Source organism: Molossus molossus, unplaced genomic scaffold (assembly GCF_014108415.1).
Source record: "Molossus molossus isolate mMolMol1 unplaced genomic scaffold, mMolMol1.p scaffold_m16_p_8, whole genome shotgun sequence".
NCBI classification, from domain to species: Eukaryota; Metazoa; Chordata; class Mammalia; order Chiroptera; family Molossidae; genus Molossus; species Molossus molossus.
In genome coordinates this window covers 34,861,987-34,887,436 of record NW_023425402.1, presented here as the reverse complement: position 1 = coordinate 34,887,436, position 25,450 = coordinate 34,861,987, and the positions used below count along the sequence as shown (strand labels likewise).

The following is a 25,450-nucleotide window of genomic DNA, read 5'->3' as shown; positions in this document are numbered from 1 at the left end:
TTCCTCACAACCCACCCACTAATTCTCTCACACCTTTTCTTACAATTTATGTTTCCAATGCTCTCCTGATTATCCAACTCGAATCTCCCTCAGCTGGCACCAATTTCAAACACCTCTTTTCCTATCCATCATCTCTTCTCTGACTTTGTTCCAAATTTAAATCCTATTGAACCCTCTTGCATCTTGAAACTCTCTTCTGTTGGCTTCCTGGCCCTCTGTCCTTATCATGGGCTGAACATCCTCTTGGCCTCCAGGTAGGTGATGGCCCATGGTGTTCTCCTTCACTGCTCTCTAATACATTCTCCTCTGTGGCTCTGGGTCAATATTCAATATTAGTTCAATTTTAAAGATTGTGTTAATCTATAAAGAGTGTGAGACTCAAAAGTGTGCCAGCCAAATGTTTAACTTGTAGAACTAAAAAAAGAACAAAGTGAAAAATAATGTAATGACACATAAAAGATTCAAAGAAGAAAATCAGGAGGTTAAGAAAAAAGAAAGTCTGCAAACCTCAGACATATACCACCACAAAATACTGTTGAGGTTAACAGCAGCTTTTTAAGTACAAGAAGCTTACTACTACATTTTATTTTATGTATTTTATATATTTTTTATCCTCACCCGAGGAAATGTTTATTGATTTTAGAGAGGGGGGAGAGAAAGAGAGAGAGAAACACTGATGTAAGAGCCTCCTATACGTACTTCAACTGGGAATCAAACCCACAGCCTTTTGGTGTATGGGTTGATGCTCCAACCAACTGAGCCACCCGGTCAGGGACTACTATATTTTATTGAATGAACACTTAATAATCTAAGAATTAGCAGGTTAAAAGAATAAAATCAACTAATGAAAATTTCAAACAGAATCATAGTGTGCTGCTTATAAAAAAAATCTTATTGTGCTTATAGAAAACTCTACACAAAGGATTAAAAAAATAAAAAGAATTTATTAACAAGTTTGTATAATGTTTGTTATTTTTCAAAGTATGTTTACAGGTGATACCCATGTTTGAAACTCACCATAATTGTGAGATATTGTTAGAATAGAAGCTACTATCTGCTTAATCATTGAGGAAAACTAATAAGTCAATAATTTGTCTAAAATTAAATATTCTGCTTTCCTTAAAGATATTATGACTAGAGATGAGGTACATAAGACTTGTCACATAGTTTATATTTCATTACAATAAATTTAATAATAGTCAACTCTTTCTTGGTCAAACAGCTGTAATCAAAATGTAAGAGTTCATTGACAATAGGTCAATAAAATAATTTAAAATCTAGATTTTTCTGTTGTTTTCTATTGAAAACTTCAATGAAATGGAAAAATCACTGGCCCTATCTTTAAGTATGTGTGTATGTATATGTCTGCATGTACACCCACCCACCCACCCACACACACACACACATTTATTTATTTGTGTAAAAAAGCTGCATTTTACCTAACTCTTGCACAAGGAAAAAATAATGTCAATAGGGACCTAAATGTAAATATATAAGAATGCTCATTTCTTAAGTTAATTTGCTTCTCTTTCAAGTAGCTTATAAAGCAAAATAAAGCACTGAGAATATTTGGAAATAACCACTTGTAAATGTGGACAATGTCAATAATACCTACTTTAGCTACCTTTTCTTGATAAATACAGCTGTAAAAGACCAGTAATAATGACAAACCATGTCTAACAGCATCTTTAAAATTCTATTCTTTAGTCTCTAACACTGTGTCACTATTGATAAAAGAGAAAATAAAGGTATTATAAAATGATCTGGACTCTGCATATTTATAAATGGAATAAATTTGTATAAAACAGTGGTTGAACTTTACAATTTGAATACGTTCCTCCACAACTATCAAGAAGAATACATAAGTTTAATCTATTCTTTAAACCACCTTCTGAAATGTAAGCTTTGCTAGGGTACACTTTCAATTTGAAGCATTATTATTTTTAAAAAGCCTCATTTGAATATTTTTAAATCCCAGTCTGACAAAGAATCTCATAATTATTTTACAGGACAAATTAAGAAATGTGAGTGGGAAGGAAGAGGATTCAAATGTATTTGTACATGATTTGATTATCATGCCACAGAATATCAATGGTAGAGAAGATGGAAACCTCTGGTGGTGTTACATAGAGATGCCAGGCCCTGTTCTATTCAGGATTTGTTAATGATTTGAATGAATGTTTAGAGGGGAGACTTACCAGATTTTAAGGGATGTAAAACTGGGAGCTATTTCACTGAGTAAAAAACAAAACAAAACAAAAATGCTAACCAATAGAACGGTATTATGGACTCCAATCCAGAAATTTAACAATGACATGTATTAATTCCTACTCTGTGATTCACCTAACAACAGGATGGGTGAAGGTCCAACTTGGCAGGAGTTTTCATTAAAACAACAGAGGAGGAGCACTGAATTGACCACATGTCGGTATGAGTCAAAACTGCAACACACTGTACCCTTAAACATGTGTTAACAGGGTAAATCTCAAGTTAAATATTCTTCACACATACACACGCACATGCACACACATGCGCACACACACACACAAGCTCTGCCATCCCAAACTACCTAAGGGGTACATATTTATTTTTTTTAGTTAAAAGTGAAAATCTGTTTATTATTTTCTAGTTTTTGAGTTATACTTGAAAATTCAAAATTGTACATATTTAAGCTGTATGTCTTGATGATCTGATATATATACTTACACACTGTGAAATATTCACCACAATCAAGCTAATTTAACTCATCCATCATTTCTCATAGTTACCTTTTTTGTGTGTGGTAAAAACACTTAGGATCTATCGTTTCAGCAAATTTCAAGTATATGAAAAGTACTATTAACCTATGCTGTACATTAGATTTCCATAACTTACCTTGTATAATTGAAACTTTGTACCCCTTCACCAATATCTCTCCATATTTCCCTCCCCACTCCTACTAATCACTCTCAAGTCTCTGTTTCTATTAATTAGACATTTTTAGATACCATGTACAAGTGAGAAGATGCAGTATTTGTCTTTCTGTAACTGGCTTATTTCACTAGCATAATGTCTTCCAGGTTCACCCATGTTGCCAAAAGTGGCAGGATTTCCTTTTTATTTTAAGGGTGAATAATATTCATTGTGTGTGTATGGAAATATACATTTCTTCCTTCCCTTCCCTTCCTCCCTTCCTCTCTCTCTCTCTCTCTCTCTCTGTCTCTCTCTTTCTCCATTCATCTGTTAATGGACATTTAGGTTGTTTCCAAATCTTGGCTATTGTGAATAAAGCTTTGATGAACATAGAAGTATAAGTATTCCTACACTATTTGTAGAAATTGTTATAGTTTGTCTTTCTGATAAAAGCCATTTTAACAGGTATTATCTCACTGTGGTTTTGATATGTGTTTCCCTGATGAATAGCAATATTGAGTACCTTCTCATATACCTGTTAGCCATTTATATGTTGTCCTTTGAGAAATGTCTATTCAGGTCCTTTGCCCATTTTTAAATTGGATTATTGATTTATTTGCTATTGGATTACACAAGTTCCTTATATATCTTAGATATGACCTAGAGAGTATAAGTTACTCAGTTTGCAGGAAGGGGTAGTTACTAGAAGGAAAATGTTCCCTGTATGTCGAAGACAGCAATTAATTCAGAAACATGGCCTAGATGCAATAGACATCTTGGCCATCACTGTGAGAAGACAGAATAAGAAGCTTAGAAATTAACTTCATAAGGTCATTTCATCTAGTTCTCTGCCTTCAATGGGTTAAATGTTTAACACAGCCTCAAAGCACAGATCTAAGGAAGTCATTTTGAATGTTGTTGTTGTTTTTTTTTTCCACTGAGACTATTCAACACTCTGGTTCAGGTGGATTAATGAACTCAAATGGAGGGGAGCTGGAGAACTAAAGGGAGAACTATAATTGTAGACATATGTGTTGAGAGTAGAACCCAAACATGACTACAACATAATTTTAAAATAGCATAGTTCCAACTACTAGCAATGTACCCTGTCCAAACTGTTTCAAACTTTCTATTTTTCCATAAAGATTATAGCAAAATGACCTCATAGGGCTATTGTGAGGAATAAATCACAATAATTCTGAACCATTTAACACATTATAGGCAGCCCATAAATGTTAGCCATTATTCACAAAATTTTTATTTTCTTAGCCATCAAAACTTATTAACCCCTTTTGTGTTCACCAAACTAGCCACGAAGATATAAATTGCATATAGAATTTTTAAAAATTAAACAGACTTGGATATCATTCAGTCCATTTTTTTCCAAATCAAATATTAATTGTAACACACACACAACAAATTAAAAACAGAGCTGCTCTAGTGGAAGGAGTTAGCTAAAAAAAGAAAAGAAAGATAAAAGTACAGTATCGTACACAGAAGCCTTGGCTTAGTCTTTGACTACAATGCCAATGGTACAGGGCAAACTTGCCACACTTTATTATGTCCTAAATAAGACCCCTCATGTTCAGTTCCATTCCTGACACCCCCAGAAGCTCCATGAGTGTTTTCTAGGAAAGACTATCAGAATGTTAGCGGAGAAAGAAATCATATGGTTAAACAAAAGAGTTAAGAGAATTGGAATTTTATTAACTTGATAAGAGATAAACCTTGGTAAAATATACTATTGGTCCTCAAGTATTTGAGAACTCTGATATATTTGAGGCAACACACTTATTTGCCAGAGGGAAGAACGGGGAATAATAAAGAAAAATGACTAAAAGACAGATCTGGGGTTAATATACTGGGACAGTATAAGAGAATATGGGACCAAGAGTCAGAAGCCCCAAATTCAAGTCCTGGTTCTACTTTTATCAGTTCTTTGATTTTAGGCAAGTCACCTAAACTCTCTGAGTCACAGAAACCTCACCTGTCAGGTCACAGAAATTAATAATAATCATATGAGAAGGCATACATTCATATTTTGAGATTTAAAAATGATCTGAAAATAGTAATAATAACAATAAGCCACAAGAATGGGTGCCCTATTGCTAGAAGTGTTCAGGTGAAGCTGATTGATTATCACTGCAGGGATACTTTTTATTGGGGGACAATGAGACTACCTGGACTAGAGATAGAAGGTGATTGCTATACTCCCAATCGCAAGTTCAATCTCTTTACTTTGTATACAGTTTATCTCAAAGGCAGTAAATAGTAATGACAGGAAAGTTACAAAGAGTCACTAATGTCAATAATTTAATTTGGTTAAAGAATGTAGTTAATACCCACAATCTTTACAGAATTCACAGACAGGCTGGAATTCCATAAAGAAACTCATCAACTTAACTGCAAAAATCAGCTTAACTCAATACCCAACAGATGAGCAAATATGCTTCCAATCAAATTACGGTTAAGTCCTTTTACCCAAATTATATTTCTACATTTGTGATGCCAATCCTGAAAAAATATAGAATTTTCTGGATTGTCGCTCTCAAAATCTTAAATCTCAAATTTCAGCCTTCAGATAGTTGATACTTTCCTTATGCTTCTCAGCTTGCTATATTTTGGGTTTATTTCTATCAGTGTTCAGAAATAAGTAACCTCTGAGTTAGTCATGCCTGCCAGTTGTTCCAAGTTTACTTACCCTCTGACCTTCTTTTCCAGGTGGACCTTGGGGGCCTTGAATTCCCAGGGAACCCTATGAGAAGAAAAAAGACACATGTTAATAGACTGTTTCATGTACACCTGCCTCACAAAGAATGTTGTGAAAATTAATACCCACTTTACTGTTTAAACAAAACTTTGAAAGAGATTTGAGCTCTTTCAAGGTTAGACTATGTAATATATTAATAATGATGAATTGTCCTTCTCTGACTGGTTCCTTTTTATAGTTAACCCCAGAAAAGGGAAAAAGGCGACTCCAAACCAGGTGTGAGGCCCAGTGTTCACTCCCGGGGAAGAACCCATGTGATCAGAACCACGTTTCACCAAGCTAACATTTGCAAGCAGAATTCTATATTTAAACTGTATAAATACCACTATATTTTCAGTTGAGAGTAGCTCTATAAGTATCACTAAGAAAACACATGGCTATGACATTGGATTCAATGTCATATGTCTTTTCGTAACATTTAATTTTTAGTATCATAGGCATTATTTGATACTTTCTTATACTATTGTCAAGTGATAGGGAAAATAATCATTTGTTCAGAAAAAAACAAACAAACAAACCCAAGACATCCCCGGTGTTGGTAATCTGGAAGTCAAAGCTCCTGATTCTTACAGACAGTTACTATTGCACAGGAATTCCCATTCACGATGACACTAAAAATGATGATACTGCTGGTTTTAGAAAATCTTCACCAATTATTACTAACTTGTTACTTCTCTGAAAGCTTTTTCTTAGTCTCTCCTGGTCTTCCTCTTTCCCTATTCAACCTGTAAATGCAGGCTCTTCTCAGTCCGCATTCTCTCACCAGAGGGCTTTGAATTCTCTAGGCCAATAATTCTAAGATTTATGACCCCCGTTTATTTTCTGAGCTGAAGATACACATATCCAACTGCCTCTTGACCATACCCACTCCTCTATCTCATGGGCATTCGAAATTTAGCCATGTCAAACAGCAAACTTAGGACCCTCTCTCCAAAACTAGATCCTCTGCCAGCATCCCTCAACTCAGTAAATCCAAACATCCTCTTGGTGCTAATGCCAGAAACCCAGAACTCGTCCTCCATACTTTTCTGTCTCAAATATCTTTTCACATCCAGTGACCAAGTCCTTTTAATGCATCTCCACAGTATATTCGGATCGATGTATTCCCATTCCCAATGCGCCCATCATCACTTCCCCCTTGCTCATCTACAAAAGCTCCCTAGTTGACCCCAGACACAGACTCCACCATTCTCTACGTCTCAGCCAAACAAACCTGAAGAAAACTCAGCTTGACCTTCCCTGACTTTCCACATGAAGAAATGGATGCCTGTTTCACAGTCTCATAGTGCCTTATGTTTGTCCTTTTAGGTACTAATCACAAATTCATTTAAATGAGTATTCATTTAGTGATTTGTTTCTTTCACAAAGCTCTAAGGACAACAGTTGAATCTGTGTTTTATTTATCATGGCATGTACCTATTAATGTCTGAGTAAGAAAAAAATCATATAAGGAAATCAACTAACTCTAATAAAAGCTTTTGGGTAAAGACTGCAATTTTCAAAGGATTTTGTAAATATTTATGATTAACTGACCATATATTAAATGGCTTGAAATAAAAGTCTAGTAATACATATTTAAACAAACCTGAAATCACCTTCATTTCAGAAGAAACAGTCTTTTGCCACCCAATTTTAAAATAATTAGGATTTATTTTTCATAATATAACTTTTTTGTTTAAAAGTCATGGCTTCCTGCCCTGGCCCATTTGGCTCAGCGGTTAGAGTGTTGGTCTGCGGTCCAGAGAGACCGGGGTTCGGTTCCCACTAAGGGCATGTATCTCAGTTGCAGTTTGTCCCCGGCCCTGGTTGGGTTGTGCGGGTGGCAGCCACTCGATGTGTCCCTTTCACGTCAATGTTTCTCTCTCTTCCTCTGTCTCCCGCCCACTCTATCTGAACAAAAAATGAAAAAATGTCCTCAGGTGAGGATAAAAAAAAAAGAGAAAAAAGAGTCATGGCTTCCTTTAAACCAAAACATCAGATTTGCTTGTGATGACCTATAATTATTTATCATGTATATATTCAATTTTTTCTTTTTTCATAGAAACTAAATTTTCATGATGTCATAACATGCATAATTTTACTTTGAATGAAGTTATAAACATTTTAAGTTTTTTTTTTTTTTTCCAGAGAGGTTTCATTTGACTAAAGTTGTCAGAGTTTAGTATAAATTATTAAAACGAATTTTCCAAAAACATTAGTACAAAAATTTGAATGTATCACCAATCCTCAGTGTCCCTCTCAAATCTTTTTGACTCCTCCACAAAACACTAAAGTGTAGGCATTTATAATTTTCATTTATTTTATCTACTTTTGGAAAAATTTAATATTACAGGGACATGTGAAGCCTTTGTTTTATTGATTTAGGCAGAAATAAAAACCTGGGAATAAAAAAAGTGATCAGTTCTGTTTGTTGCTATCAAAACACCTGCCAAATGTTATATAAACAAGAAAAGTTGGCTAATTAGGCCAACTTAAGGTTGGTAAATTCCTAATGTGTATAAGAAAACAAATGTTGAAACCAATATACTAAACATTAATTACAATGTAATTACAGGGAATTGTGCCATTATTTATAAGGTTGACACAATCTTGGCTCTAGATGAAATGCTTCCCTTTTACTCTTAGGGACTATTATCATTTCATGAGTAGTCAAACTTATATATAACATTTTGACATACATACAAATGCTGACAGCTCTTGCAGTGTTTTTAAACATAAGCTACTAAAACATACACACACCAAACATTCATCAAGGGAGTACAATGAATTCTGACCACATATAATAAAAATTCCACTTCCTTTATTTTTGGAGAAGTTATATAACAAAAGCCTACATAATGCAAAAATATTTAAATTGAGTTAAAATTATTCAATGGATTAGAAAAAATATTTATAAGAACCCTTTGGGAGCATTGTCCAAATAGTAAGATAAGGTACACTCACATACATAACCCACTATATGCCTCTTGGATCTTCATGATTCTGAATCCTCCTTCCACCCTTAACCTTTGCCAAGTCTAGGAGCCAGTTAAGAATTTCATGAAAAATTATAAAATTCTTTTTAATCTCCAATGGATAATTCACTATTTGAATTATTCATGACCAATCTTTAATCCTAGCCACATTACATTAATGTTCAGAATATTTTTGAGCTGCGCTTTATAAATATTATTTGAAATTTACAAAGAAAAATGATATCAATATTGTCATTAGTAAAACACAGATCAACCAACTGTAAAAAAATCATATTTTAAAGAATCACAAAAAATTAAAATTTGGTCATGGTTTATTATTTAAGTTATCAAGCTCATTACTCCCCGCATTTAGTAACGTCTAAGAATGGCCTTATTTATCACTTACTATGAAAATTATAGATATATGGAGACTCCAGCTTATTTAAATTTGGGTAGAGTTCAGCATTTGTCTCAGAACCCTTCCTACAATTCATTCTTGCTCTGGTCTTGTAAATGCCTTTATGTATGTATTTAACTTGTTCTCTTAATTAACTATGCATTCTAGAGGGCAGAGAGAATTATTTATTTACTTATTTTAATGGAATTTATTGGGGTGACATTGGTTAATAAAATTATATAGGTTTAAGGTATACAGTTCTATAACACATCACCTGTATATAGTATTGTGTGTTCACCTCCCCAAGTTGAGTCTCTATTATCCCCCCATACTCTCTTCTACTTCCCTCACCCCCTTCCTAGAGGACAGAGGATTATGTTTTTATATCTTCTATCACACATAGAAGAGATTCAGTAAACACTTAGTAAGTTGAGTCATAAGAAAGAAAACATTGAGATAGAATATTACTGGGTGGTGGTGGTGGAGGGAAACAGGTTTCTGCTGCACATATAGTTATATTCATTTCCAAATGACTTAAATACCACATTGCAAAGCTTTCAGTCTCGTCGTTATTCCTCATACAGAGTGATCATTCCATTCTCTAATAACTAAGAGTAAAACAGCCTAATAGTTCATTTAAGAATTATCATTTACCATCTATGACATCATCTCTATTATGGAACTTATTTAAATATTTGACTACTACTTGAGATTTAACAAATTTATATCATTTTTCTCTAGTTAGAGAATCTTATCTTAGTAACTTTGTGTACATGGCGTATTTGCATATTTTCTTCTTTGATACAGTGGCCCAAAGATTAATGCCTATCCATTTCCCCCCTACTTTTTCCATCTACTTAGTCCACTATGAAAAGAACAGTAAATTGGGTTATTCCTAAAAGTCCACAAGGACAAAGATTTATTGCTTTTTGGAAATAGAAACTTGAGAACATATTTAGGATAGTCACAATGTGAACATCTGCATATGTCTATCAGGCATTTTTTTAAAGTGCAATTCTGGACAATAAAAATGTTGACCAATAATGGAATTCATGAGGCTGTTACCTCTTTAGGCTAGGATAAAAATATGCAAAAACAGTCCAATCCTGCTACATCACGTAAGTTCCAGTGGATAGCTGTCACAGAGTGCCCCTTCTCACATCCCTCTCCAGACAATCTGCTGATCATTTAAGATAGGCTAGAGCTTATCATTCTAGAAGCTCATGCAAGTATTTCACTGGGAAATTATTTAGAATTAACTGGTTCAGGACATAATTTTGAAGTGTTTAACAAATATAGCAGATGTTTAGTTAATAGGGTAGATTAATTGCCTTTAAACACATTTTCACTTGTGAAAAGAGGCAAGATATATTCATAACCTCTCAATCAAAGAAAGGAGCTGAAGTGAAAAAGGAAAGTTTCATTTTAATGTATTTTTTGCACTCTCTTGCCTGGAATGTTGAGGAACATATCTTACTTAAAACTGACTTCAACAAAAATGTTATGCAAGAAAGTGTACTTTATTTGTTATGATTATTGCTTTAGAATATGCTTCATAGACTTGAAACATATGATAAAGCAAAAATTAAATAAATTCTTAAAATACCACTAAGGCACTCTGTGTGTTTCAAAAAGAGTATATACAATTAAAATTGAAAACAGAGTTTATTTGTTTTTATAGAAAGTTTCATGCTTTAATATGAGAACAATGGGAACAAATTTTGTAAGTTGGAGACATCAGAACAAATGACAGAAAGCAAATAAGTAAAAATATAACAGACGTATAATCTAGCCATGGGAAGAGATTTTCATATTAGTTCTGAGAAGTGGCATTTAAGATTCTTTATGTTCTTAAATTAAAGGAGTGGCCAGTTTTATATTATTTCACAGAATTATAATGACACAAGAAAGAATTTCCCTTAGGGTGTGTAAGTATTTGGAAAGAGAACTGTGTTATATCTCAAAAGCTTATTTTATCATAAGCAGTTGTCAGTGCACACTAGGAAATAGATGTCTTTGAAATAAAGAACAATAGAATCTCTTCCATATACTGAAAAAAAACCCTCTAAGCTTATCTAGTACCACTGACAAGAGAAGAAAAACAAGAGCTGTCACTAGAAAGAATACTCTATGAAATATTTGTGTGGACAGGAATGTTTCAATCATTATTATTTACAGTAAACAGGTTCCATAACTGGACAGACAATTTTATCCTACCATCAACAATTTAAAAAATAGAGGTCATTTGTAATGCTTTCAAAACTTAATTTCATTCTTAAGCCCTGGCAGCAGTTTTGACATGAGACAAAATGAATTATGATCCCATGTGGTTGCAGAGATAAATCTTAACAATAAACATTTTCTATGTTTTCTGAACCCAGAATCACATTTCTTTTTGTTATATAGATTCTGGAATAGCATGTTCTGAGTCACTGCTGATTCAGCCAATAAAACTAAAAGTATGGTAAGTTAAATAATAGAATATATAGCCTGTGTGACATTTGTACTTCCCACAAACTTTTTTCTAATAATGATTGTTGCTCTTATTTGAGACATTCCACTTCATAAATTGTATATATCCTCAGTTCCTTTCCACTTTGCATACTAGCTAGCATTATGGATTGCATTTAGTAGGTGTTAAATGGATAAATGACTGCTAAGATTCTGATTCTTTACACTTCTCTTGCTACTTCTGCTGTAGTGAGAACATTAATTGTCATAACCAGAGAAATTCCGATTTAGAAACTTTCATTATTCATCAACAAATCCCACTTGATATCAAAATAATTCAAGTTATTTTTAATTCTTATACTTCTAAATAGAGCTTTCCCTTCATTAGAGCAAGAAATACAACCTGAATTCTTTAATTCATCTCATAGTGATGAGGATTAAGTACTCAGTTTTTGAAAAAAACAACAACATGAAGTGAAGAGATTAAAGTATCTAATCAAACCATTTATTAATAAGAAATAGAACCAATCAAGTTACTTTAAAAGTTATAATTTAAAATAATGTCATTTCATATTTGGTAATTATTCTCAATTTAGTTTCATTTATTTGTCATGAGTAATTTTATATTTAGGTCATTTCGTGTTTGCAATTATTCTTGACTATGAAAAACTATGTAGATTTTCTTTATTATGGCCCTAACCAAATTAATGAAGTAGGTTGATTTCTGTTAATTCAAGACTCTGATGACAAGTAAAAAAAAAATTGATATGCCATGGTCTGTCAAATCCATTTGTATCATGTCTTAATGATTTATGAAGGAGAATATGATTAATTCAGTTTTAATGATTAGTTTGATCAAATGAATAGTCTGTATTTGGGGATTGGATTTTACATAGGTCAGTGGCCACATGGATACATGGTTTCACTGCACAAAGAGGGAATAATCTATACGTAGATTGTTCTTAAATGTATTCTGATATTTTCTGAAGAATGGACAGCATGAAAGAAATGTAATTCCAAATTTAATATCATCAACAACTTTTGCATTTGGGTTATGCAACTCAAATGAGTAAACTAAAGGAAACTTAATCCAGTAGTTTCAGGGTTAAAACATAAATCAGTACAGAGATACACACCACATGAAAGACCTAGGTTTTTAATGCAGATAACTGTAAAGATAGTTCATTCAATAACAGGCTCAGTAAGTTACAATTGAGTAAGCTGTTGAAAACCAAACATTTAAGAGAGGAAAATGCTCCATATTATAATAAAGAAAAAAATTTAAAATATTTAAAACATACATTTAAATACTTATTTTTTTCTCTTAATTAATTAATTAATTTATTTTTGTTACAGATATTTCTCCTTTTTCCCCCACTGATTTCCCCCTGCCCCTCCCTCTCTGCCCTCTCCCCAGCTTTGTTGTCCATGTCCGTTGTTCATGCATACATGCATATAAGTTCTGTGGTTTATCTCTTCCCCTACCCCCTCTTCTGGGGATTGTCAGTTTGTACCCCACTTCCACATCTCTGGGACTACCCCATTACTCAGACTGTTATATTCATTATATTCCACAAATAAGTGAGATCATATGATAGTTGTCTTTCTCTGTTTGGCTTGTTTCATTTAGGATAATACTTTCCAGGTCCCTCCATGTCGTCTCAAAGGATAAGAGATCTTTCTTTCTTATAGCTGCATAGTACTCCATTGTGTATAGGTACCACTGCTTTTTTATCCATTCATCTACTGATGGACATTTGGGCTTTTTCCAGATCTTAGCTATTGTAAATAGTGCTGCTACAAACATGGGAGTACATATATACTCTTTCTGATTGGTGTTTCAGGCCGCTTAGGGTATATTTCTAGAAGTGGGATCACTGGGTCAAATGGCAGTTCAATTTTTAATTTTTTGAGGTAACACCATATTGTTTTCCATAGTGGCTGCACCAGTCTGCATTCCCACCAGCAGTGTACTAGAGTCCCCTTTTCTCCACACCCTTGCCAACACTTGTTGTTTGATGATTTGTTGATGGCGGCCATTCTGACAGGTGTGTGGTGATACCTCATTGTTCTTTTAATTTGAATCATCTCTCTGATGATTAGTGATGTTGAGCATTTCTTCATATGTCTCTTAGCCATTTGTATGTTCTGTTTGGAGAGCTGTCTATTTAGTTCCTCTGCCCATTTTTTAATTGGGTTCTTTGCCTTCCTTTTGTTGAGTTGTATGAGCGCTCCATATATTTTGGAAATTAACCCCTTATCTGATATATCATTGGCAATTGTGCTCTCCCATAGAGTGGGTAGCCTTTTCATTTTGGTGGTTGTTTCTTTTGCTGTGAAGAAGCTTTTGAGTTTGATGCAGTTCCATGTGTTCATTTTCTCCTTTGTTTCTGTTGCCTTAGGTGATGTATCAGTGAAAATTCTGCTGCATATGATGTCTGAAATTTTGTTGCCTACAGTTTATTCTATGATTTTTATGGATGCATGACTCACATTTAAGTCTTTTATCCATTTTGAGTTTATTCTTGTATAGGGTATAAGTTGATGGTCTAGTTTCATTTTTGGTATGTAGCTGTCCAATTTTCCCAACACCATTTATTAAAGAGGCTGTCTTTACTCCACTGTATGCTCTTGCCACCTTTGTCAAATATTAATTGAGCACATTGCCTTGGGGCCATTTCTGGGTTCTTTGTTCTGTTCCATTGGTCTATATGCTTGTTCTTGTGCCAGTACCAGGCTGTTTCGATTACAGTGACTTTGTAGTATAACCTGAAATCTGGTAATGTGATCCCTCCTACTTTGTTCTTCTTTTTCAAGATTGCTGTGGCTATTCGAGGTGTTTTTTGGTTCCATATGAACTTTTGAAGTATTTGTTCTAGTTCTGTGAAGTATGTCACTGGTATTTTGATTCGGATTGATTGAATCTATAGATTGTTTTAAGTAGTATGGACATTTTAATGATGTTAATTCTTCCAATCCATGAACAAGGTATGTATATGCTTCCTATTTGCAGAAATCTACAGGTCATTGAAATACTTAAAAAAAAAAATGTCTTTCTGCTGGCCTTTCTGCTTTCTGCCTGAGGCATCCATTTTCCTCAGGAGGATTAGAATCATAATACCACAAGTGTAAAGATAATGGAAAAATCAATGTTCAACTTTTGATATCCAAGAAAGGATTGTTCACTTCACACAAGACAGTAGCCTGGAAGCTACACTCTATTAATATGAGTGTTTCTAAATATGAGGTACCTTATCCCCACATATCAAGAGATGTTCTCATAGATCATAAAGTTTAACCACAAATCACAGGGCATGGTGTAAGGAGCAGATGTAAGGGCACTTCATCCAAACCAGAGGGGAAATGTCAAAAATGTCCTTCCCTTCTGTTTCCTTGAAAAAAAGCATTTCAGGAGAAGAATGGTCCTGAAATGCTTTTTTTCCGACACCAGTATTTTCGTTTTCCCTCTTTTTTGGGAAACCCAAAATTCATAAGGCATTAAATTTCTCAGTAACAACACTGATGCTAAAAGACACTAAAACAGCCTGGGCTGGTTTGGCTCAGCGGTTGGAGTGTCAGCTTGCAGACCCGAGAGTCCCGGGTTCGGTTCCTGCTAGGGGTGCGTTTTAAAAAAAACAATAAATAAAGACAGTAAAACAAAACCTTTATAATTCTGATGAAAATAATTTTTCAACCTAGAAATCTATATCAAGGCAAACTACCAATCACATGTGAGAGTAGAAAAGAAATAGTTTTAAACATAAAAATTTCAGAAAATTTACCTCTCACATTTTCTTGTTAATTTGCTTGAAATTGTGTTCACATAAGTGAAAGAATAAAACCAAGAAAGGAGATGACAATGAAAAGGAGAAGACTTGGAATCAACCCAGAGAAAATAAAGGGAGTCATAGAATGAGACTTTTGTAGTTGGCCTAGAAAGCTACTGGCCAAGGATGGCATAAAAGGTCTAAATGGAACTCCCCCAAAATAAGAGACTCAGTGAGAGAATTTTAAAAATATGGAAGATAATTACAGGGAAAACAGAAAGGCAACTGGAAATACCAGAAAAAAAACAAAAACAAAAACACTACTTGGCTCTGCAGTACCAATATTTACATAGTTATAAAAATGTGAACATTTTATACATTTTAAATAAAAAATAATACTAAGCTCTATTGATCATTCACCTGTGGCTGGGCATCTGGATTGTTTCCATTCTTGCACTATTTCAAACAATGCTGAAATAAGTAGCCTTGTGTGTGCATAATTTCGTAAATGCGTGAGACTGTCTGTAGCTATATTTTCCAGTTCAATGAAAATTTGAAATTTAGACAGACAGTATCAAATTGTCCTCTGTAGAGATTGTATCCAGATATACTTTTCTCAGAATGTATGCGTGTGTTTCTCCACATTTTCCCACATACAATACTGTCAAACTTTTTGACCTTTGTAAATGGTACAGCTGCTATGAAAAAAAGCATGGAGGTTATTGGAAAAAAACAAAACTACTATATGATCTAAAAAATCTCTGGTATATATCTGAAAGAACTGAGATGACTGGCAAACTTATAAGTGAAAACTAGTATCTCAGAGTCATTGCAGTTTACATTTCTCTTATTAAGAGTAAATTTTTTATATCTTCATTTTCTATAAACTCTGTTCACATCCTTACATGATTTTTAAAAACTGGATCATTTTTTGGTCTTTTTTTTTTTTTTTAAATTAATTTGTAGGACTGTATCAATATATTAGGAAATCTAGTCCTTTGTTATGAGTTAGAAATATTTTTACCCAGTTGGTCATTTGTCTCTGTAATTTTTTTTCATACAGAAATTATTTATTCATGTGCTCAAATTTACTAATTTTGTTTTAATTTTTTGGTCCTTTTCATATTTAAAAAAGTTATTTTAGATTAATTATTTTTAAAACTTATATGTTCTCTGTAGGACTTGTCTGGTTTAGTTTTTATACGTTTATATATATTTTTATTTTTTTAACCTACCCAAGGATACTTTTCCACTGATTTTCAGATAGAGTGGGAGAGGGAGAGAGAGAATAACATCTATGCAAGAGAGGCACATTGATTGGTTGCCTGCCGGGGATTGAACTGCAACCAAAATCGAACTTGTGACTCTTTGGTTCACAGGCCAATGCTCTAACCACTGAGCATAATCAGCCAGGGCTGTTTTTTTACTTTTTACATTTCAATTCATCTTATATATTTATTGATATAGGAGTGATAAACGGATCCAACTTTGTGTTTTTCCAAATGTTACACAATTGTTCCCAATCCATTTATTGAAATTTGATATATATTATTATGACCTTTTCAGTATTGTTTGTTTTTAGCTATGTGAATATATTAATTGTTTAAAAGTATTAAATTTTTATTTAAAACACGAATGAAGTTAAGACAAATAAACTGATTCTCATAGTTCACTTATTGCATGCAGATTCAAATTTAGAATTTGTAAAAGCAAGGAATTGCCCTAAATTTTATACCTGGCAAATTATCTTAAAGTATATGGCAGATAAATTGCAATTACTGATAACAGAAAAACTATTCTCAGAGGCAATAATTTGCCATTAATTTGGGTTATCACAATGGCTATCATTACCATGTAAAATATTTTTTATCTTAACTTTGTACTTATTGGTAGTAGAACCTAGAAGATGGCCTTTACAGAATGAATGATTCTTGTTAATTCTGTAGAATATTTGAAAAGTGCAAGAAAGGCTGCTTAAATATTCAATGTCTAATTCTTAATTCACAAAATCAGTGAGAACTCCCTATGAATTAAAATTTAACCATACAATGCATTTTGGTAATTTATGTACTAACTAATGAGTAAAGTAGTTTCATTGTTTATCAGCTTTTTGTGGATGTTAATTGAGGAAATGTGTCCTAGAAGTTTTTATATTGACAAAAAAACCACCAATCTTTGAAAATATTAGAATTCTAAGACTTAGTTAAATAGATCTGAGAGACTTTAGGAGGAAAGATGGCTGCTGGCAGGAGCAGAGGGAGGGTGAGTGTGTGAGAGAGTGAGAGAGTGTGTGAGAGAGTGTGAGTGGACCTGAAGGTGGATGACCAAACTCCTGCAGTGCAGAGATGCAGCGCAGGGGTGCAGAGCAGAGGGTTCCTGTGCTGTGGATGGGAGCTGCCCACTACCCCAGTAAGCAGCTCTTCAGGGCTCTTCTCCCTGTGCCTCGGGGAGGTCCCGCAATTTTGGAGGATCCTGGGTCTTCCCTGGGAGGAGGCAGTAGGAGCAGCTAGGGCCCAGCAACCTGAGCCCACCAGTGTACCTGGCACCATCAGACCAGTGGACACTCTGTGTCAACCCAGACCAGTGCACAGTAGTGGAGCTCCCAAGGTGCTGGTCGCGGAAGATGCAGACAACTGGGAGCCCAACACCATACCCCATAGTAGCCGCCTGACCAGAGTCAAGATATACCCCCAGAAACAGAGGCTGGGGAGGAGACATCTGTCCCCAGGCAACAGAAGCACAGACCAGTAGCTGAGACCCATCCCCCAAAACTATAGCAAAAGCTGAGCAGGAGTTGAGCCCCATGGGGCAGCAGCACTCCCCAGCCACCAGCAGTGGGACCTGGGACTCCACAGAGGCCTGTGTAGTCCAGTAGCTCACAAGTGCAGTGGGAAGCCAGAGCCCAAGAGGGACTGGTGCTATCCAGCTACCTGCCCACAGGACCTGCAGGCTGTGGGGGCACAAGAGAGGCCTGTGCAACCCAGCTGTGCACAAGATGAGCATAGAGGATGTAAAAATGGAGGCGGAGTGAATGGAAGCTACACAGACGATCTCCCAGGACCAAATGGGAATTACAACTAAAATAAAGAAAAATCCTCGGGAAAAAGCAACAGAAAATCAGCAGGACAGGACCATATAACCAGGGACATGTAGGATCTGCGGAGGCGAAGAGGGTGGTGGGCTGGAGCCTACGGACAGCAGTAGTCTTAGTGGTTAACAGCGTCTTTGGGGAATAAAGACCAAGCCCCCTCCACAGCGCAGAGAGCCAGGACAGAGTGCTAAAACAGCTACCACGACTCACCTACGGGCTACCTCAGAGGGAGGGCAGACTGGGCTGGAACTCTGTGGGGACACATGGAATTTGGAGGACACTCAGAGTTTTTGCTGAGTTGTGGCCACAAAGGACAGTGGCCAGTGTGCTCCTTCCCAGAGCTGTAAGGAAAAGCAGAAGCGCCCCCCCTCATAGGTTCAGTCTTTCTCAGGTGAGGGAAAAAAATGAAAATTGAGGCTCATTAACAATGATCATCTATCCCACCCTCTGGAAATCCTCTTATGCAGAACACCAGGGCTACATTACAAGGCACTGAGTAACTGAGACTACTAGCCACCAGGGAAAAGCTAGAGGATAACTGAACCTTTCATGGGCTTACAAATCTACCCAGGAAAGGAAGACTTGACAATGGTGTTTAATGTGAGCCCACCCAGGCTCATGCAAACACAGTAGCGGGAGCCACAAACAGCAGAACACCAACAGCCACAGGGAAAATTAGGCAGGCTCCAAAACCCACTGAGATAGCCAAAATGGTGAAACAAAGAAACAAATCCCAAATGAAAGAACAAGAGAACTCTACTGAAGATGAGATCAATGAAATCCAGTTAAGCAAATTATCAGAGGTAGAGTTCAGAGCCATGATCTTGAGGAAGCTCAACAGCATGAGTAAGGACCTCAGCACCATGAGTAAAGGTATAGAAACATTAAAAACCAACCAAGTGGAAATGAAGAATGACATAGCAGAAATAAAGAACACATTGGAAGGAGTAACCAGCAGAGTAGAGGAAGCTGAGGACCAGATCAGTGAATTAGAAGACAGAGTAGAAAAAATCAACCAATCAGAAAACCAAAAGGAAAAAACCATTTGAAAAACAAGTAGATAGCTTAAGAGAACTGTGGGGTAACTGGACACGTAATAACATTCGCATCATAGGAGTCCCCGAGGAGGAAGAAAATGGGCAAAGGTTAGAGAATATATTTGAAGAAATAGTGACAGAAAACTGTCCTTACTTGGTGAAGGAAGAAGGCATTCAAGTTCAAGAAGCACAGAGAGCCCCAAGTAAGAAAAACCCAATCAGGCCCACACCAAGACACATAGTAATTAAAATGCCAAAAATTAAAGACAAAGAGAGAATCCTAAAAGCAGCAAGAGATAAGCAACAGGTTACCTACAAAGGAAACCCCATAAGGCTCTCAGCTGACTTCTCAACAAAAACACTACTGGCCAGAAGGGAGTGGCATGAAATAATCAAGGTCATGAAAAACAAGAATCTGAATCTAAGACTACTCCATCCGGCAAGTCTGTCATTCAAAATATAAGATCAAATAAAGAGCTTTCCAGACAAAAAGAAGCCAAGGGAATATATTAACACCAATCCAGCACTGCAAGATATGCTGAAAGGACTGCTGTAAGTAGTAGAAGAAATAGGAAGAAAAATAGAACCACACTAAACAAAAATGACAATAAATAAGTACATATCAATTATCACCTTAAATGTGAATGGTTTGAATGCTCCAATAAAAAAGACACAGAGTAGCTGACTGGATAAGAAAGCATGACTCACATATTTGTTGTTTACAAGAGACCCACCTCACAACAAAAGACTCATATAGGTTGAAAGTGAAGGGATGGAAAAAAATCTTTCAAGCAAATGGAAAGCAAAAAAAAAAAGCTGGGGTAGCAATACTCATATGTGATAAAGTAGATTTCAAAATGAAGACCATAACTAGAAACAAAGAAGGCCACTACATAATATTGAAAAGATCTATCCAACAGGAAGATATAACCTTGCTAAACACCTATGCACCCAATATGGGAGCACCAACATATATTAAAAATTTTCTGGAGGACTTCAAAGGAGAAATCAACAGCAATACAATCATAGCAGGGGACTTCAACACCTTGCTGACATCATACTCAATGGGCAGAAACTAAAAGCATTACCCTTAAGAACAGGAACAAGACAAAGATGCCCACTTTCACCACTCTTATTTAACATAGTACTGGAAGTTTTAGCCACAGCAATCAGACAGGAAGAAAAATAAAAGGTATCTAAATTGGAAAGGAAGAAGTGAAACTGTCATTATTCACAGATGACATGATACTATACATAGAAAACCCAAAGACTTCATCAAAAATTTACTAGACTTAATAAATGAATTTGGCAAAGTAGCAGGATACAAAATTAATGTCAAGAAATCGATGGCATTCTTATACACCAATGATGAAATTACAGAAAGATAAACTGAAAAAACAATCCCATTTACCATCACGGCAAAAAAATTAAGATACTTAGGAATAAATTTAACCAAAGAAATAAAGGATCTATTTGCAGAAAACTACAGGTCATTGAAAAAAGAAATAGAGGAACATATAAAAAAGTGGAAGCACATACCTTGTTCATGGATTGGAAGAATTAACATCATTAAAATGTCCATACTACCCAAAGCAATCTATAGATTCAATGCAATCCCCATCACAATACCAATGACATACTTTACAGAACCAGAACAAATACTTCAAAAGTTCATATGGAGTCAACAAAGACCCCGAATAGCCACAGCAATCTTGAAAAAGAAGAACAAAGTTGGAGGGATCACATTACCAGGTTTCAGGTTATACTACAAAGGCACTCTAATCAAAACAGCCTGATACTGGCCCAAGAATAGGCATATAGATCAGTGGAACAGAACAGAGAACCCAGAAATGGACCCAAGACATTATGCTCAATTAATATTTGACAAAGGTGGCAAGAGCATACAATGGAGTAAAGACAGCCTCTTTAATAAATGGTGTTGGGAAAATTGGACAGCTACATACCAAAAAAAAAAAATTAAGCTAGATCATTCACTTACACCATACACAAGAATAAACTCAAAATGGATAAAAGACATAAATGTGATTCATGAATCCATAAAAATCATAGAAGAAACTGTAGGCAGCAAAATTTCAGACATCATATGCAGCAGAATTTTCACTGATACATCACCTAAGGCAACAGAAACAAAGGAGAGAATGAACACATGGAACTGCATCAAACTCAAAAGCATCTGCACAGCAAAAGAAACAACCACCAAAATGAAAAGGCTACCCACTCTATGGGAGATCACAATTGCCAGTGATATATCAGATAAGGGGTTAATTTCCAAAATATATGAAGCGCTCATACAACTCAACAAAAGGCAGGCAAAGAACCCAATTAAAAAATGGGCAGAGGAACTAAATAGACAGCTCTCCAAACAGGACATACAAATGGCTAAGAGACATATGAAGAAATGCTCAACATCACTAATCATCAGAGAGATGATGCAAATTAAAAGAACAATGAGGTATCACCACACACCTGTTAGAATGGCCGCCATCAACAAATCATCAAACAACAAGTGTTGGCGAGGGTGTGGAGAAAAGGGGACTCTAGCACACTGCTGGTGGGAATGCAGACTGGTGCAGCCACTATGGAAAACAATATGGTGTTACCTCAAAAAATTAAAAATTGAACTGCCATTTGACCCAGTGATCCCACTTCTATGAATATACCCTAAGCGGCCTGAAACACCAATCAGAAAGAGTATATGTACTCCCATGTTTGTAGCAGCACTATTTACAATAGCTAAGATCTGGAACAAGCCCAAATGTCCATCAGTAGACGAATGGATAAAAAAGCAGTGGTACCTATACACAATGGAGTACTATGCAGCTATAAGAAAGAAAGATCTCTTATCCTTTGAGACGACATGGAGGGACCCGGAAAGTATTATCCTAAATGAAACAAGCCAAACAGAAAGAGACAACTATCACATGATCTCACTTATTTGTGGAAGATAATTAATATAACAGTCTGAGTAATGGGGTAGTCCCAGAGATGTGGAAGTGGGGTACAAACCGACAATCCCCAGAAGAGGGGGTAGGGGGAGAGATAAACCGCAGAACTTATATGCATGTATGCATAAACAATGGACACGAACAACATAGTTGGGGACAGAGCGGGGAGGGTGGAGGAGGGGGGTATCAGTGGTGGAAAAAGGAGAAACATCTGTAACAAAAATAAATAAATTTTAAAAAATTACTAATTTTATTTAAAAAAATACATCTGAGAGATACCTTCATTAAAAAAAAAAATTCTTACCTGAAAACCTGTTTGATTTTAGAGAAAGGAAGAGAGAGAGAGAGAGAGAGAGAGAGGGATGGAGAGTGGGAAGGAGGGGGAGAGAGCGAGCAAGAAAGAAAAATTAATTAGGTGCTTCCAACTGGAGATGTTGAAGCCACAACTTAGGTATGTGCCCTGACTGGAAATCAAACTCGCAGCCTTTTGGTGGACAACACTCCAACCAACTGAGCCACACTGGGCAGAGCCTGGATAACTGCATTTTTGCGTACATTAGTACATTGCAGATCAATGGACAAATCAGTCTATATACATACTTCTTTACACACAACCATTTAGAAATGCAGTAAAATATTTACCCGTCATAATCACATCTACGTATAGATTGAATAACTTAAGGCTGTGTCAGTGTAACTCCAATTCAGTACTGGAGGCATTAATGAGATTAGTTTTGAGGTGTCATATGGACCACCCAGGATGTTTTTCTCATGTCACTTTTCAATCTGCTAGGTTGGCAACACGATGTGTTTTCCAAATAAGCAGTTAATTTATCAAAACCAGGAGCAAACCACTTAATTTTCAAACTACCAAACACTATAAAGTTGACATGAAAGTAAATTGCAATTAATGTTTTTGTAATATTTCAATAAAATGGAAGAATTAGAAAGTTTTTTAAGCTTCTGAAAAAGAATAGTGTATCAAATGAACAAATCAAAATAATTTGAGAGTCAATGTATTAATATAAAGCTATAACAAGCAAACAAACAGTAGTGAGTAAAAACAAGCAGTTAAAACAACATATATAAAGACTTTTTATATTTGCACAGAACCTAAAGGTAGAAGTCCTGGGGCAACATTTCATCACCATTTCAACAAATCCTTCAACAGCCTCCACACACTCAACAATAATAAATTAGGAAGAAGATAGGAAATTGGCAATGAGTACCTGCTATTGTCAAAAATTCCACTAGTCATTTTACACAAGTGATTTTATTTCATTCTAACAACTCTAAGAAATAGAATGTTCTCTTTCACAGATGAGAAAAACTTCCTAAAAGTAACACTGCAAATAAGTGGGGGACCTGAACTCTAAACTCAAGTATATCTGACCACCAAACTCTATCCTACTTCTAATATATTCTACTTCAACTTCCAAAGAAATATTGAGAGCATAATATTTATGTGAATATGGATCATTATAGTCCATAAATGGGGTTTCAGGTCAATCTCATCAGATTTAAGACACAAGATCATCCTTCACATTTTGATACGTAAAGGTATTAAACTTTCCAGAATATATTAGGAAACTAAGAAGTGGTTGTGAAACAGGGTGGCATTCTATAAGTGGTGGAAAGAAAAATCAATAGCATAACGGAAGGGAAGTAAGAATAGCCAGGCTCCGGAAAGTCATCTGAGGATTACAGTAGGTCAGAAACTGAATTAGACAGGAGTACAGTTAGCAGTGCTGTGGCAATTGAAAGAACAACCACTTGCTGGGATTTATTTTAAAAGGTATATATTGAATAAGAGCTGGTTATTGGAGACAAGTCTCCACCGATTTTTTGCATTTCTACTTGTCTTGTGAGCCACTAACTGCTCTATGTTCTGAACTGTATGTTCACCATTCAGGTAGTTGTCAAGCCAAAGGGGGACTTAGAGGGTTTAAATTTAATTCTGACTCTGCCACCTAGATGCTTTTATTGACTTGAATGACATAGTCCTAGATGCAAAAGATAGTGGCTTCTTAATTTAGTACACTGCTCACTCAGCACCCTCATGGTAGCCCATTTGAAAATGGGGGACAAAATGGGTCTCTGTAAGTTATATAAAAATGTCCATGTCCTGCCCTGGCCAGTTTGGCTTAGTGGTTGGAGTGTTGGCCTATGGACCAAAGGGTCACAGGTTCAATTCCTGGTCAAGGACATGTACCTGGGTTGCCGGTTAGATCCCCGGACCCGGTTAGGGTCATGAGGAAGGTAACCAATTGATGTGTCTCTCTCACATCGATGTTTCTCTTTCACTCTCTCTCCCTTCCACTCTATCTAAAAAATAAATCAATGGAAAAATGCCCATGTACTTGGTGATGAACCTGGACTGATGCCTCAAGTCAAGGGAAAGGCAGATTCAGGAATTTAAGGAGAAAACCACCTGGCTTTCTACAGTAAACTTGGATAATTTATAGAATTTGTTCAGCTGGTTGGGTCTGGGATCCTGGGAATATTGTTGGGATCAATCCTATAGGTTGGCTTCATGTACTTGCTTGGAGTCTTGTTAATGGTAGCCCTTATTAAGTGTCATATGAGAAAAACTGAACAGTTTTGGTCCCTGCCTCTGTTTGTAAGGTTAATCAGAATGGTTGACAAAATAGCATACTCACAGGAAAATTTGCCAGAAGCCAAGACAGTAACACAGAAAAGCGGGATAAATATTGTTGGGAGACGATGGACATTTCCAGGGTCTTTCCTGTTTCTGCAAGTCTTGTGAGGGAGGTATTAACTGCCCTCGTGTTCAGGACTATCTTTTTAAGGCTGTTTATATAGGAAAACAAAGGACAGATTTACTTACTGTTCAGAATATTAAAGATAATGTCTCCCTCTTCAACAAGAGGCCAGTTTCCTTGCAATCCATTATACATGATTTGGGCTTCCTGAACTTGGAGTTTCTCAGTTGTGACATAAATTTACTCCTTGCTCAGCACCTAGTTGGATTACTCCCGAGGCCTGGCAGCAGGCAACCAATGCAAACAAGAAGCTCATATTCCCTCTGCCATAAGTAATGCCTATTCTCTCTGGTTCGGCCCATAAATCTTGGGCGGGCTAAGCTGCTAGTAGGGTCAAGTTTC

The 25,450-nt window shown here is 35.8% G+C and overlaps 1 protein-coding gene across 1 annotated transcript in view; it reads right to left on the bottom strand.

Moving 5' to 3' along the window:
- Window positions 1-25,450, bottom strand: part of COL19A1 (collagen type XIX alpha 1 chain) — a 325,038-nt gene that overhangs the window by 134,846 nt on the left and 164,742 nt on the right. The window contains exon 15 of the mRNA XM_036248752.1: window positions 5,594-5,647. Coding sequence (XP_036104645.1) covers window positions 5,594-5,647 — 54 coding nt within the window. The remainder of the gene's footprint in view (window positions 1-5,593; window positions 5,648-25,450) is intronic.